The sequence below is a fragment of the Catharus ustulatus genome, chromosome 2 (genome assembly GCF_009819885.2).
Source record: "Catharus ustulatus isolate bCatUst1 chromosome 2, bCatUst1.pri.v2, whole genome shotgun sequence".
NCBI classification, from domain to species: domain Eukaryota; kingdom Metazoa; phylum Chordata; class Aves; order Passeriformes; family Turdidae; genus Catharus; species Catharus ustulatus.
In genome coordinates this window covers 29,592,509-29,608,448 of record NC_046222.1, presented here as the reverse complement: position 1 = coordinate 29,608,448, position 15,940 = coordinate 29,592,509, and the positions used below count along the sequence as shown (strand labels likewise).

Genomic DNA, 15,940 nt, shown 5'->3' with positions numbered 1-15,940 from the left:
TTTTGTTTCTGAAATAACACGGCTTTTCCAACATTTTCTGCTTAATTCTTTTGGCCTGCTGGATGGACTGCTCTGACCTGTGGGGCTTTGCCCAGCAGCATGGCTATAGGCTCTCTTCCAGCACAGGCATTGGAAGCATTTCTTTCCTCTGTCAGGCTGCTGGTTTTCATACAATTTGTTAGAGCTTATTTACCTTTTAGAATCTGATCATTTTGTCAAATCCATGGCAACTAACAGACAGACAGACAGACAGATAGACAGGATAGCAAGGCAACAACATGGGTCTCTCTTCCCTTAGGAAGCAACAGTAAAACCAGCAGCAGTGGCTTGCCTGGGCTCAGGACTCCTGGGTGTAAATGGTCTGTACGTGATCACTGCCAGACAGAAATAACAGCCAGTAACACCTGATTCCATCTCTGCCCTAAAATTTCCATGTTATTTTACATTAGCTTTCCTTTGAAAAAGAAAGTAAACAAGCTATTCCATTTATATCAAGTAAGAGTGAGGTACAACTGACATCAACCCTTGAGCTCTCTGTTCCCATCCTCTTGACGGCTTTCCTGACTCCCCCCACGACATCTACCAAGGTTTCTTTGGTCCCTAAAAAATCCTGCTCCTTGTCCTCTCTCATATTTCTGACTCCTTTTGCTGCCTTTTGTAGTTTTACTCTTCAGGGGGATTTTCAGTGTTTGCGTCATTTGGATTTTCACCCTTTAGTTGACCTTTCCCTAGTTGAAATTTCTCCTCTGTTTTGTGCTTCCCAATTATACTAAACACATTCGTCAGGATTTGAAAAGGTCAGAGAGAGCCTGTGTGTCTGATGTAGCCCCTTCCAGAGCTTTCTACCTTCTGCTATTCCCAGGTGAGAAAGCAGGAAAAGAAGTGCAGAGAGCAAGACAAGCTGAACGCTGACTTGTGCTGCTCCACCATATCTGTACAGGGGGTTTCTTGGGATGAGAGTGCGAGGGATCACTGAGTAAGGTTTGCACAGATGATTTGTACAAGTCCTGTGAGAGCTAGAGATGAAAAGGCTGGAGTGTGACAGGAGCCAGGATAATCTCTGACATAAAGCCCCATATACATGAAAGGGACAAAAGCTGGGGGGGTTTGGTGTGTGTGTGCCTGGTGACACACAGTGGTGCAGCATCTCGTGCAAACCTTGGCTGTGACATCGCTGCCTGCAGTGTCCTCCTCCCACACCACAACTTCCTGGTGACAGCAAGCCTTAACACATCCCCATCCCCATGCTAACCCTCCAAACACACACCAACATCACTCCCAAACATGTGAAAAACCTGTTGACTCTCCTAAACCTGCTTACAAATTCACACACAAGACTCAAGTATCCTGGCATTGGGAAGCTCAGAGCAGCCTGGTTCATGAGCACAGATCACAGGAGGTCTGGTGAAGAACAGACTCAGACCTTTCAGATATCTGTCCAAAGCTGGCACAGCCTGTTCTGGCCATCCTGTTGTGCTCAGGCTTGGTACTGTGTGTCCATTTGTCACCTGCGTGCATCCCTGATGCAGCGGCAGGTTGCTTTATAGCTCAGTGCTGTCTCTACTATTTCTTTCTGGTATTTTTTTTCCCAGGTTCAGTCAGAGTCTTTCCTCATCACTTTATGATGAAAAGTTTGATTGTTTTCGAGGATCTGAGGAAATTACTTTCTTGCTTCCTCATATTTCAGGCCCTGGAGTGGAAACTGTCTCTCTGTCATTGACTTTCTTCTCTCGCTCGTTGGTTGCTCAGCTGCTCCCTTCTGATTTAGTCTGTGCTTTCTGTTTGGTTCTTGATGGTGGAGGGAGATGTTCCCTGTGAAACACTCGGCCCCTCAAAGGCACATCAGCTTTTTTCTTTAATTTTGCTGTCACATCCCCACCATTTCCAGACGCATCCCATCAATCCCTGGCAGAAACGCGCTTGGGGACACGCTGAAAAGACCTGGGTGATCCCTCAACGGGTAAAACACACCTTGGATGGATCCCCCTCCTCCCCCTGCCGCTTCTCCATCGCTCATACCTCACCCGTGTGTCCCACGGGCTCTGCCCGTGAGGCTCGACCGAACCCCGCCGCCTGCTCCGCCGGGGGTGTGCCTCGCCGGGGCCGCCGCTCTGCCGCTCCCCCCGCCCGGTATCGCGGCGGCCACGGGGCCCCGGGGGCCCGAAGCCCGGGGATGATGGATGCGGGGACGGGGGACGGGGGGCGGGACCGAGGGGTGGCATCTCCCCGAGGGCACTGCTGCGGGGCGGAAAGGCGAGGGGCGGCGGGCATGAGCCCCAGGGGGCGGCCCGGGGGAGGGGGATCCCGGGGGGCCTCCGCCCCCAAGGACGGACCAGTCCGGGGGTGGCATTCGCCGGAGCGAGCTGGAGCGACGGGTCCCTTGGAGACACCTCTCTCCATGGCAACCTAATCGCTTCCTGTGAAGATCCCGAAATAACCGACGAGACGGGGGAGCGGAGCCGAGCGGAGAGGAGCCGAGCGGAGCCGAGCCCTGCGGGCAGCGGCAGGGAGGCGGCGGGGGGCAGGTCCGGCGGGCGCGGGGCTGCGGGAGCGCAGCGCGGGCGGGCAAGGAGCGGGAGGAGCCTTCGCTCCCGGCCGCCGGGGCAGGGGGCTCCGGGTCGGGGGGACGCACTGCCCCAGCCCGGCCGCTGCCCCAGCCCGGCCGCCCCGGCGCCCCCCGCGGGCTGCAGCGGGGGCCACGGTGCCGGGCGCGCCCGAGCCAGCAGCCATGGGGTTAACGGGAGGCAGCGAGCGAGAGAGAGACAGAGAGAGAGAAAGAGGGGCTGGACCAGTCCTCGGCAGCTGTTTATTTCAAGGCATCTCTCGCTCCCTCTCCCTCAGCCAAGGCTCAGCCTCAGCAAACCTTCCTCCTCGTCTTCCTCCTCCTCCTCCTCTCCTTCCTTCGTCCTGGCCATGAGAGGCACGGGCAGCAGCAGCTGTGCTCCCCCAGCCCTCTGCTCCGCCGCCCCGGCTGCGCCCCACTCGTCTCCCCGCAAGGTAAGTTCATCCTCTCAGCCCGGGCTTGGGGGACAGAGTGGGGACGGGGCTGCAGGGTCGGGGGAGAGGGGGTTGTGTGCCCGTCTCCAAGTCATCTCTCCCCGTCTCCTTCCCTGTGTCCTTTCTTCCCCTTTTTCTTTTCCCTTTCCTGATCTGGGTGCCCTGTCTCCTTCCACCCGGCTGTCTCTTTCTCCCCCCACTCATTTTCCTCCTCTTTTAGTCAGGGGCAGGGGATGGCTGAGGAGCCGGGAGGGAGGGGGCACAGCCGAGGGATCGCTGCCTCTTACCCTCCAGCTCCGGGCTCCATCACAGACCTGTTGTGCTGGAGCACTGGAGCCTGCGCTGAGGAAGGCGACTTCAGCCAAATTGGCGCAGCTGGAGAAAGGAAACAGAGGGGTCAGTCCCACCTCCTGCCTGGCCAAGGGTGCACCATGCAAAAGAGAGCAATTCAGATGTGGAGACTCAGCACTTGAACCACTTGGATACCCGGGAACAGTAGGAAACTGGGAGGCAGAAGATTGTCAGACTCATGACATGTATTGCAGGCAGGCACTAGATGGCAGGGGACCGGCATCCTAGAGTGCTGCTTGGAATGGGGCCACACTTACAGTTCCCAAATGCAGGGAGACTTAAGCTCAGAGGACCATTGATGGGCTTCACATACCCATTCTTTTGCTATGAAAACGTCCAAATGCAGCATCACCCTCCGCATTGTGAGGATTGCCATAACCAGCCTGTAAGTGCTCACCCTGGCAGTCTGGTACAGGAATTCCTATCAGCAAGCCACTGAATGCTGCGGGACCTGCACTGACTCAGGGTGAGCAGTGTCAGCCCCTCTGGGATCCTCCTGGATCCTCCTGGGTGCTGCCACCAACCCTCTCAATCTCAGACATCAGGTAGAGCAGCCTGATATGAGCTGCTGCATTCCAACTACCAGCCCCCAAATTCAGCCAGTTCTGGGAGGTGCTGCTCTCAGCCCCATGCATAGCAGGAACTCTTTCCCTGGATGGGCTTGGCATCTCCACCCCAGGGTACCAGCATTCAGATTCACAGTCCCAGCTGCCAAAACTCCAAGTGCAGCAGAATTGTCTCCCTGGGTCATCTGCTCTGGGATTCCTCTGCTTCCCTGTCCCCACCCAGCCAAATACAGCAGGGCATATACATAACCCCTTTCCACCAACTCCGGGGTTCATGCTTCCTGCTGCTAAACCAATAATGACTGCATCTCTGCCTCTTGGACCATGAACTCCAGGGTGTTCACGGCCACTGACAAAAATACAGGTGTGGTGTGCCCAAGCCATCATGCAGTGTGGGGGGGTCTCACTGCCAGTGCCTGAACTCGCTCTGCTCAGTGCTTGGAGATAGCTGCTAGGTTCCGTGGTCCCAGATCACAATCTCATATCAATAGCTGTCACCATAGCCCTTAGTGCTGCCTGGGAGATTAAAATATGACAGCCAACCTAGCATTCCTTCTCTGTAAGGAGGGCTGGGTCCTCCTCAGGTCTGTTTTGATTTTTTCATCACTATTTCGAGTGGAATTGTTGCAGTGGGGGAGCTGGGCGAAGCAAGGATTTGCATGAAGCTCTCGGTGCTGCGGGGTTGCTAATGGTGAGCATTATTTCACCAGCAGTAAGTTTCATAATCTTGGCCCAGCTCTTGTGAATGTTCCATTTTTCAGGGTCATGAGCCACTTTACCCTTCTTCCATCCCTTCCCCCTCTCCCCAAACTGGTTGGCAATTTCATTGTTCCAGTGGAATATATCCGTCATGTGAGGTCATCACTGCATAAGGAGAGGTGATTGATTGCTTAGGTCACCGGGGCCTGTCCCATGCTGGGCTTTGAATGCTGGTTTGGAGACCTTGCACCGGACTCTGTGCTCAAAGGCAAGGCGAGGCGATGTGGGGTGCAGAGGGGCACGGTGATGCATTCCCAGCAGCTTGAGTCGCTGAGCAAACAGACTGCTGCATTCTGAACTAGCTGGAGTGCTCTGAGAGCAGACAGCTTCATTCCTAGAGGCACAGTATCACAGCAGTCAAGCTCTAGATGTTACAAAAATACAGATAGATCATCATCTGCCAGCTAAGCCAGACAGAATCGGGTGCAACTCTTTTCCTATCCCTGGATGGAAGGAGTCTCTACCCACTCCTCACTAACATGGCTTGTGTGCGCTTGGCTTCATCCAACTGCTCTCAAGTCAGAGCTGATCTCAGCTAGGCATTGAGAAAGCTGTGAGATTCTCAGATTTTAAGGCCAGAGGGACGATTTTGATCATCGAGACTGACCTACAGCAGAGCACAGGCCAGAGAATTTCACCAATTTAATTTCCTGCGCCAAGCCCATAACTTCTGATTGAACTGTAGCATCTCTTTTAGGAATACAGCCAGGCAGAAGCTGCAGGCAGTAGGAACACACCACCTGCCTAGGTGAATTGTGCTGGTGTGTGACCCTCTTTATTAATAGTATTGTTCCTCATTTGAATTTGTCAAACTTCAGCATTTTGTAACAGAAGGTTACAGATTGCGCTTGATGTGAGGGAGCTACAGCACACAGCTGGCACCTTGGTTCTTTTATTCCCGTGTTGCCTTTTTTATTTGGATAGGATTTATCTATGGCATTAAGGTATACAAGAATCCTGAACACAGAGAAGGAGTTATTGTAAGTGAATCCTAGGGCTTTCCAGGGGCACAGGAGTATCTGAACTCCAGAGCTCAGGATGTCACATTCAGCATTTAGTCAGAACTCCCTGCTCTGAGCAGGACTGCAGCAGGGTTTGCTCCTAGCCGTTAGGTAGGATGTAAATTCCCAGCCCTGCTTGGTGAACTGATATGTATGCTTTGAGGCATGACTACTGAGATCTGGTCTCTCATGTCCCATCAGCAGCGGGTCCATGCTGCAGGAGACTTACGAAGAGGGAGGAAGCACAGATGGGTGTGGGGAACAGCAGCAGGATTCATGCTTCCATCCTGCAAATGCATGAGAGCAGCTGCTAACAGATTAGCCCCAGTCTGGAGTGATGGTGGGGTCCATAAGGAGTAGCAAAGAACAGTGTAATTCTTACTCACTACTTTCAAGCACAAAGATTCACAAACTGAATTCAATGAAGTGCCCCGGGTAAATAGCTTTGTCATTCACACTCTGTCATCTGTGCATCACACGACCAGAACACTGAAATGAAGGCTCTGTATCTACAGTGAAAGTATACAGGTTTCTTCCTCAGATTCTGGGAGAACCTGTGTCCAGTTTTATTGCCATCAGACCTGGGAAACATGTGAAAGCAACAGCCTTGCCATGAGGTACTGGTGCAGAAATCCAGTTTCTCTGCTCTGGCACACAAAGGCTTCTTGAATGGTATAAGGTGGGATTTATACTCCCAGGTAGTAAGAGCATTGGCATACCCTCCTCTGCTCTGAAGGTCTATCAGTTTATTCAGGATCCACACTGGGAGCTGCATCCAGAGCCAGAAGAAAGGGCATGTGTTACTCTTGCCCTCCCACCCAGCAGGGTCGGTGCCCAGGACACAATCCTGCTGCTGGTGGCTGACCGCAGAGTGCCCCAGACATGCTTTGTCTGCTGTTTAGTCAATAATCCACAGGGACATCTAAGCTCCATTTCGAACATAAATGCTCCAAGCACGCTGGAATTCAGCCTTCACTACTTGGTATTTTCACCTTCCTTTGCTTCCACACTTTCCATGCCATGGGAGACACCTCTCTCCTGCTCCCAGCTGCTCCACAGTCTGTTCTGGGTGTACAGGACACACTCTGTCTTTGGCCACGATCTCATTAACAAACCAGAATGTGTTGACTTCGCATCAACAGACCAACCAACTTTTTATCATTCCTGCACTCCTCTGGAGGCACCTTTGGGGGCGGGGGCATCGGGAATCACCAGCCCGTCACTCTAGGCAGCAGAACCCATGCACAGCAGTGTCTCCAGTCTGAGGCTTGCATCCCCTTGTATGAGCTGTCCCCTCCTCAGCATCATGTGCACATGAGGTGGTCAGTGCTGGGGCTCATCCCTCATCAGCTCATTCCATACATTATCTGCTCCATAGGGCTGAAATTTAGACAACTGTGTGTGAAAACCATCCAGGATTTGGCTCTATGGGGTTTCTTATTCCCAGGTTTTCAACCCGGAAGTCCGTAGACTAGGGTGTCATTACTGGAGCTCACCATCTCAGCTTAGAAGAGCAGTGATGTCTCCATTATGAGATCTCCCAACAAGTGAGGAGAGCACAGTGACCCCAGCATTCCTACCCCCAGGCACATTTCTAAGGGTAGAGCCATAGCTGTTAGGAGGAGTGCTAGAGGTTACACACGCACCACTACTGTACCACACTACCTGCACCTGGAGAAGGTTGCCCCTGCTGGGATGGCACTGTCCAGCCACACATCTCCTGCTTCCTGATGCAAAACAGCCCCCAGGCCCCGAAGACTTGAGCTGTGACTGAAAGTGCTGTGACATAAGCAGAGCAGGCTCTTCATCACAGGGAATCGCTGTCCCGTGGTGAGTCCCAGGTATGGCCTCAGGCACTCCAAGCCACCTTGAAACCTCTCCTGCAGCTTGTGTGCCCTCTAGCCTGGGAATTCACTCAAGGAGGTTCTCTATGCTTGGAATTCCCTCCCTTTCAAAGTCCAAAATAAATTCTGTCATGGATTTGTGTTGCCAGACATGATCTTCCACAGTATCGTGATCATAATCCAGGTGGCCAAGATCTTGGCAGCATCTGGGTTCAGAAGAAACTTGCTCCATTCTGTTGCCTCTCTGCAGAGCTGCATTTTAATACTGAGTCCCCTCCAAGGCTTAGACGTTCAGCAGCAAAGAACAAAGAAATGCTGAGAATAGCTGCTCTTTTCTCCTCATCTTCATCTCAGGATCCCTCCAGAGACTGATCTTGCCCCGGAGGGAGGGGCAGGGCACATTAGCCAACAATTCTTTTTTTCTGTGAACTTTGTTTAAATATTTAACAGAAGGAAACTAAAAATATCCCTGGTTAATGCAGCAGGAGCTAGACAGCTACTTAGTCTTGAGTGCCCTTCCTCCTGGCCCCTCTTCTCAGGTGTACATCACAGCCAGCCCTGGGCTCTTCCCTCAGGAAGAGAAAGCCTCCCACGCAGGAGGGGATGCAGTTTTTGTTCAGGGCATGGGGTGAGCAGAGGCAAATGGCAGTTACCCCTTGGAAGCCGGAAGATGCAGCACAGCTGGCTCAGGGCTGGAGGGGCAAGGTCGGCCTCTGCATTGACTCCCTCAGCCAAGCATCCCTGTTTCTCAATCCCGGCAGCCGCAGGAGGGCATGACCATGGGTTGTCGGCATTCATGCTTTCCCCTTCACGATGAAGGAGCAGGCTGAACATCTCGCATGATTTTTTCTTTTTTGTCCTGTATGTGCGTGCGGTTGCCGAGAGGATCCGGGGTCAGACACACAGGAGCTCACCGGGGGAGGGCCGGCACGGCGCTGTGCCCGGCCGAGGGAAGGGGCGGGCAGCATGAAGGGCAGCCGGGCTGCCACCGGGCTGATGCCGGAGCGTGCTGAGCGTCCAGGGCAGAAATCCGGCTGAGTGGACCTGAACTCACTCCGTGCTTCTGTTGCTCAGCCGTGGGAGGTGGAAGAGAAAACTGAGGAATAGGGCAGAAGGAGAAGGATGGGGCAGTACAGAGGACATTAGAACAAGGAGTGTGGGAAGGTAATTTCATGTAAGCTAAGAGGAAAGTAAATACTAAATATTTGATAGGCATATTTTTTCTTTTAAATTCTTTAGTGGGGCTGGACTTTTTCTCGCTGATTCACTCTTTCTCAGTCATCTTGTTTTACCACTCTAGTGCTTCCCCTCTCACTCCCTTGCTCTGGCACACAACGAAGAGGCTCTTTTTTAATAAATGGATTACACACTCCACACTATAAATAAACACAGGAATTAAGATTCGAACTTGTTCCAGTGATAAGCAAACAAAGATGCTGAATCCCCCTCCCGGCCCTCAGACAGGAGAGTCCCTAGGGAAGCTGCGCATGTGCCTGGGCACGTGTGCTCCGGCGATCGCTCCTTGCTTTTGTGAGCATACGCTAATGCATGTGTTTCTGCGTGGACTTGGCATCCGGGGGGACGATGCACCTCTGTGCATTGGGGGCATGGGAGCGGGAAAGGGTGCACGTGTGTGTGCATGGACTCCCCTCACCCTGCCTGCCGGGGCCGGGAGCTCACCTGGGGTGGCACACAGCTGCCTGCAAGGAGAGAGCCACCACCATCACTGGAGGGGACACTGACACCCCTCCTTTTTGGTTCCTAGTGAAGAAGATGAGACAAGATCCTGACTGAGGAAAGACACTGTTGCATCTGAGATGGAGCCCAGTGCCTGGTAGGTTCACAGCTTCCCACACTGGCAGGTGAGGCGGGAAGAAAACAGGAGTGTGGGTGGTGGGCTGCTCCCGGCTGTTTGGCCTTTTGACAGGAGGAATGTTTAGATCAGGCTCTCTTCTTCTTCTCCCCAACCTGCAGCAGGATGCCTCCACTCCTCTCCTGCATCCACTCCCTGCAGCTGTGGCATCTCCTCCTCGTCGTCTTGGCCGTCCCACCTCCTGGCACATGGTCTCTTCGCTCCCGGGGCCCAGTGGCCCCTCGGCCTCTTTGCATCCGCCGGAGCCCCTCAGCCCCGCGGTCCATTTGCATCTGGGAAAGGACCTCGCAGCCGGAGCAGGATTCCCGCTCGGATTCCCGCTCGGCCCTGCCGCGCCAGCGTGCCCTGCCCGTGAGGGGAGCAGAGCTGCGGCATGTGGTGCGGCTGAGGCGCCAGGCCGTGGGCGCCCGGCCCGCCACCCCATCCGGATTCGAGGATGGCATGCCCTCCTCCCAGTACCCCTGGGCCATCGTGTGGGGTCCCACGGTGTCGGATGAGGATGGAGGGGACACAAACTCAGCCAACCCAGGCTTCCCACCGCTGGGATACACCTTTGTCTCGCCACACGGGATGGCGACAGCGCAGCCCAACTCCCACTCGCTCCTGCACAATGCGGGGCTCAACCTGCGCGAGACCCCAGCCACCCTGCGGCCCTTCTTGTTCGGGCCCCGGGGGGAAGGTAAATCTGTCTTTCGCTTCTTTCACCCCTGGTCCCCTCCAGGAGCAGCTCCTTCTGCAAAACTCATCAGGAACCTCCCCTTGCCCTGCTGCTCTCTGGGGACCAGAGGGAGTGGCCATCACAACCCCCACTCCTCTGTCTTGCAGGTGTGGACCCCCAGCTGTACGTCACCATCACCATCTCCATAATCATTGTCCTGGTTGCCACTGGAATCATATTCAAGTTCTGGTGAGTGGGGTTTGGGCCAATGGAGGCTGTCACTGGTGTCTACAGGAGGACTGTGAGCTTGGAACCCATTTGTCCTAGGGGTGCAGATCTGGTGCTGCAATCCCTTGCAAGGTTTGGCATTTGGCCATACTGGGCTCTAATGCTGAGTGCAGTGGGGTACATCCCACAAACCTCTCTGTCTTCAAGTGCTGGGGTTTGTCTCTTTACCTCACCCCTTCCTGTCTCCACAGCTGGGACCGAAATCAGAAACGCCGACGTCACTCGGGGCAGCAGAGCAGTGGGAGGCAGCAAGAAAGCCAGCAGCCCCTCACAGACCTCTCCCCCACCACTGTCAGCATCCTGGGGCCCTATGGCAACCCCCTAACCCCCACACCTGAGGCAGAGGAGGCCAGGCAGGGCCAGGAGGGTGCAGAGAAACTGGGTGGCCATGGGAAGAATGCAGCCTTCCAGCTCAACCGGTGAGTGGCCAGTGAGCTGGGGCAAGAGAGGCTGTCAGGGGACAGGGGTACAGGCACACTGAGGCAGGGCAAAGGTGACATTGACTAGCAGGAGTGGTGGGTTGGGGCAGTGTAAGTACTATTTAATTTCCAATTCCCTCTTTCCCCCAGAATCCCACTGGTGAACCTGTGAAGCTCCTGGGAGAGGCTGAGCTGGCTCCCCTACCCTCCTGTCACAGCTGGCGAGCACGGACTCTTGCTGCCTCTGCTACCCCAGGAAAAAAACAACCTCCTTGTGCCACGGCCCATCACCACCACCATTATTTACTAACCGCACTGGGATGTGCCTGGGCAAACGGAGGAGCTGGGTCTCCTTAGCCTCCTGCTGGGGGAAAGTTGGGGACCCGCCCTCCCCATGCAGGACAGGGTGAGGAGAGAGCAGAATGGTGGGAGGGAAGACAGCTGCTGGTGGTGTGAAATCTTGACCTCCCCAGCCCCTCTTCTAGCGTAAGTGCACAGACACACTTGGATCTCCATGACTCTCTCACCAGTGCATGCCTGACATTGGGGGTAGGCAAGGTGGAAAGGCGTACCCCTGTCCCTGTGGGCCCTCACCCTCCGTGTGTCCCTTCCCATGTCGTGTGCTTTGCAATGAACGTCTGGAGTTCAGCGGCTACAGGACTTCCTGCCAGGTGACTTGGATGGTGGCATCTTTTTTCCTGAGACCTTGGCCCTCCTGAGAGTCCCAAGGATGTGTGAAGCTTGGGCAGAAGAGGCTCACAGAGCACCTGGACCCTTTCAACAACACATTTCCTTGAAGGAAACATTATCTTCCCCTAGATGGAAGATATTAACACCTTTCCAGTTTCTTTCTGCCTAACAGTCCTTTGGGTTTTTTCTTTTCAGCTTGTATCTTTCTTCCTCTCTCCAGCCACAGGTTTTTTCCCCTCCATTCCCACCCCCATGCCACTTCTCTTGACAGTTAAAGTTGGAAAAGACTCCTTTAGCTTTCCAAATGTTTTGATCTGTTGAAAGCCCCCTTGCTCTCCCTCTCCACCCCTTCAGCCTCCTTCAGCAAGGTTTTTCTGAGTAACACCAGTCTATGATGATGCTTTCCAGAAAATCCAAGGTGAAGCCCTCTGCTCACTATGTTATTTAGCGATGTTCTGTACACAGCTAAAGCGGGAAATACAGACATTGCTGGGCACGAGAAACTTGAATTTTGCTTGGCTCAAGAAGAGATTTGCTTTCAGATACTCCTGGCACAGGCAACAAGGCAGCAGACAGGACTCTGCGCCTGGGATGATCAAGAGCGGTTTAGAGTTGACCTTGGCAACACTGGAAGGGTTGCCAAGTACTGCTGGTAGGTCTCTTCTGGAATGCAAGGTGACTGGAAACCCACAAGGCAGTGCTCACCAAGGGCATGAGAACTTCACCTGGGCTCCCAGGTGAAGCTTCATTCAGTTCCCCAGCTGCTCAGAAACTGAAAGCAATGGCAAAGGTATCTGTCCAAACTGGTTGCCTGCGCATGTCCTTCAGGGCTGTTGTGGTCTCTGGAGCTGGCAGCCACACTGTCACTTATTTGCTTGAGCAGGATCCATGCATCTTCACCTCTTCCCATGGGTGTCACTTTGAGGAAGTGTGAGATGACAAATTTCAGCTTAATGACAATAGTTCCTCTTAGTTTTTATGGACAACTTCAAATTAAATAAAATCCCACACTGACAACCACTGAGGTGAAAAGATGCACATTTAGATAAGGTTGCCCCTACAGTGTACCTTTAGTTGCTGGACTGATGAAATCAGAGGCATGAAAATCACCCACAATTTGAAGGCCCTAATGCACCATACAAGGTCTCTGACAAAAGTCATCTTGGAGAGGGGGAAGCGGCTTTTCATCCTTTATCTCTGCATTAAAAGCCTGTTCTTTATAAGACAAAGCACAGGGAAATTCATAAGAGGCCTGGTTCTGCCCATTTACCCAGCTGAACCATTAGGTGTTCTTGGGTCCCATCTGATTCACAGCGAAGGGCATTTAAATGAGAGTGTAAATTACAATAAGCTTCCCCAAAACAGTAGAGATTTGGAGAAAATGACAGGTCAAATAAAATTACTGGCTTATTAAAAGCACAGAGTGACTGAAAGATGTAGGTGGAAAAGGACTCTGGAGATCTCTAGTCTAAGCACAGGTTGAGTCTGTGCTTACAGCAGGGGATATTAGTGCTTTACTGTTGACTGATCTGTTACTGAGCCTGTTCTTATTCAGGATCCATGCAAGGCTTTGGTGCCCATTTAAGCTGCAGACGGACAGGGAAGGACCAGGTGGCGGTTCCTGCTCGCTGCCCCATTCATTGCTGCCCCCATTCCCCCTCTCCCTGGCATGTCCCTGCTGGGGAAGGACATCTGCAGGAGGGTACACAGCTGATTGCTGGCAATTTACTATACCTGGAACTGGCTGAAGTAATCTTCCAGACCAGATTAATTAGATTGTTCTTTGATCAGCACCATTTGTTGAAACAAGGCCAGAGTTTAGGCTCTTCCACTTCAAGGGCTGTCCTTGGACTTTCCACATGCTGCGTGGAGAGAAGGTTTGTAAGAAACCACAGGAGACAGGCAGGAGACCACAGGAGGCATAGTGAAAACATTTTCCAATACTTGTGGGGAAGCCCTGCACTCTCCTGGGAAGGCTTTTGTAAATTCTGCAAACAAAACAGATTTTGGTGGTTTGGGTTTCTTCCTTCCCCTTTTATATGTCTCTGGTTTTGGTAAAAGCATCTCCAGGGAGTGAAACCTTTCATGGATACTGATGCTGAGGGGAAAGCTGGTGAAGCTGTGTAGAAAAAACTCTTTCAACAACAGAGGCTTTGGTATAAAGAACATCTTTTCTAAGAACAATTTTCCTAGCCAAATATGTTTTTATGATAATCATTCAGTCTCTCACACAAAACAGTTTAGATACAGGGAAACAACTTCATTGTCCTGCCCAAACATTCATTGCTATGCTTTGTCCCAGGAACAAAACACTCAGAACACATGTGGACACACAGGCTTCTTCCAGTTAATAAATAATCTCACTGGATCTGTTTTCTCTATGACTGGGGCCTTATAAACCATCTTCCCCCACACAGACTGGAACCAGAGCATGTATGAAGTCTCTACCCTGGCCCAGGGTAATATTTTGTAGGATGTGCACATGGATGGGTTGACAGCACTGAGTACCCATCAGGTTTCCCTGTCTTCTAGATGAATGGAGGAGAATGAATTTTTTTTTCCATTAGAAATGAAAAGGGTTTTTTCTTTCCATTAGAGAGAAAAGTGTGCAGGGAAACCAACTGGAAGTGTTCATAATCTTGGCCTAATTCTGCCCAGCATTTCTATGCTGTTTGTTAAAAGGGAACATCTAGGTGGGCCAAGTGAGATGAAGCAACTGTGTCTCTGCTGAGCTCCTGGAGAGTCCTGGCTTTTTGAACACAAGGGTGGTCTCTCTGTGAGCACAGTGGAATGGAGGAAGGTTCCTGCTTTGGAGCACGAGTTAGAGTCTCCTTCTCTTTACCCAGGTGGTACGACCACAAGGCCAAATCCTGCTTGGGCTTTCCCATCTAGTTAGTTCCAACTGGTAGGCAGGGAGCAGACTTCCGGTGTGTGCTTCCACACCTCTCTTCCAGTCCAGTTGCTAGGGACTCTCATCCAGCCAAGCATCCCAAAATTCAGAGAGGGCTATCTACCTCTTCCACAATGGCACCCAAGTGCCCTTGCAAATCTGGTCCCTTAATTTCCCACTCCACTTCCCAACGAAGAAAAATGCTTGGAAAGCAGTGGTTTGTTCGTTCCCTGCAAGTTCTCAAACAGGACCACCTTGAAATTGTTCTGAATTAAACTGTGGTTTTGATTTTTTTCACTCTGACAAACCACATCTGTGACACAGCCTTAGAGCTGAGACCTGCAGCACAAAAGTCCTGGGTCAAACTCCAGCTCCCCAGCTACATCCCTGCTAATGTCCCACTGTAATCCTGGCCCTACCCTAGTAGGACCATAGAGAGAAGTCCCCTTCCTTCACCAACTGCTGGCTCTCTACTCCTCTTTTCCTGTTGTTTTCCTTCTCCCACTGTTTTCCCTCTTCCCACTCTTGTCCTGTACCATGGTCTCCCCACTGGTTCTCTCTCCCCTCCTACTGTTTCGCTCTCCCTACTCCTCTCTTGTTCTCCCTTTGCCACTCAGTCTCGTTCTGCCACAGCTTCCATCTTCCCCTCCAGCCTCCCTCCTGCTCCTCTGCTCAGTCTCGCTCTTCCCCCTTCCCTGCCCTTGTGCGCTGTGATATATATTTTTGTAGGATTTCTCTTCTCCTTGTGGTGAAATATTCAAATCTTGTGGGATGTTAGTTTCAACATTTTTAAATAAAACTTTGCAAAATATTGAAAGGAGACCTCTTGCTTCTGAGGAAAGTGCTACAATGGAAAAGTCAGGGTGGGATGAGAGGGACTGCACCCTGGAGACACCCCATCGGGATGGGGGCTCAGACTGCTGGCATCCCACATTCTCTTCTTGGGAATAGAGGGGGCAATTTGGCCCTCTGTCCATCTTGCCTCGGTCTCTGCCGACTAAAGGGGCCCTTTGACCACTCTCATGCATTTCCCTGGAAGGCGGCGCCCGGTGGAGGAGCAGCTCTTTTTCACCCACTTTTCCACCCAAAGCCGCTGTCCTGCCTCTGGAGCCGCTGCCTCCCAGGCCCGCCCTGGGGCTGCTTGTCGCGCGGGGGGGGGCCAGGGTGTCAGGGAGAGGTGACAGAAGCCGAGGGGAAGGCAGGGACCTGCAGCGCTGCAGGCGCAGAAGCCTCCCTCACTCTGTTCCCCGCGGCTGCCTCCGCAATTTCTATTTACAGCCCTGCTGCCTCCCCTCCTGGCCACAGTGCTGCTGCTGCTGTTGCTGGTTTCCAGGGCTGCTCTGTAATTAAGCATCCTTGTCTCCCGCAGCTCTTCCACTTCGCAAGCCCAGCGGCAATCGGGGCTGGGGGCTCACCAGGCTCGATGGCCACTCCAAAGGGCTGCTCCCTGGCAATGGTTGGAAGACTGCTGAGGATGGGGATGGTTCCCAGCCCCTGCTCCCTCTGCCCTGTCTGAGTCCTTTGGGCACTGGAGGTGTCCCTTATCCTCTGCTTTATTCTCGGAGGAAGGAGCAGGCTTCGGAGAACAGACCTGATTTCTGACT

General features: G+C 52.8%; 1 protein-coding gene across 5 annotated transcripts; it reads left to right on the top strand.

The window, feature by feature from the left end:
- The first annotated feature begins 1,854 nt into the window (after window positions 1-1,854).
- Window positions 1,855-15,153, top strand: LOC116992122 (PILR alpha associated neural protein). 5 transcript variants are annotated; one of them, XM_033051358.1, is made up of 7 exons: window positions 1,855-1,960; window positions 2,842-2,997; window positions 9,284-9,352; window positions 9,493-10,070; window positions 10,217-10,298; window positions 10,529-10,756; window positions 10,907-15,153. In XM_033051358.1, the coding sequence occupies exons 3-7, from the start codon at window positions 9,336-9,338 to the stop codon at window positions 10,926-10,928; spliced, it is 927 nt and encodes a 308-aa protein (XP_032907249.1). In that variant the 5' UTR covers window positions 1,855-1,960; window positions 2,842-2,997; window positions 9,284-9,335; the 3' UTR covers window positions 10,929-15,153. The 5 variants fall into 5 exon arrangements, with proteins under 5 accessions (XP_032907249.1, XP_032907250.1, XP_032907252.1 ...); XM_033051359.2 differs by lacking the exon at window positions 1,855-1,960 and adding an exon at window positions 2,303-2,525 and having other exon boundaries at window positions 9,496-10,070; XM_033051361.2 differs by lacking the exon at window positions 1,855-1,960 and adding an exon at window positions 2,304-2,525 and having other exon boundaries at window positions 9,284-9,380; window positions 9,496-10,070.
- Window positions 15,154-15,940: the final 787 nt, after the last annotated feature.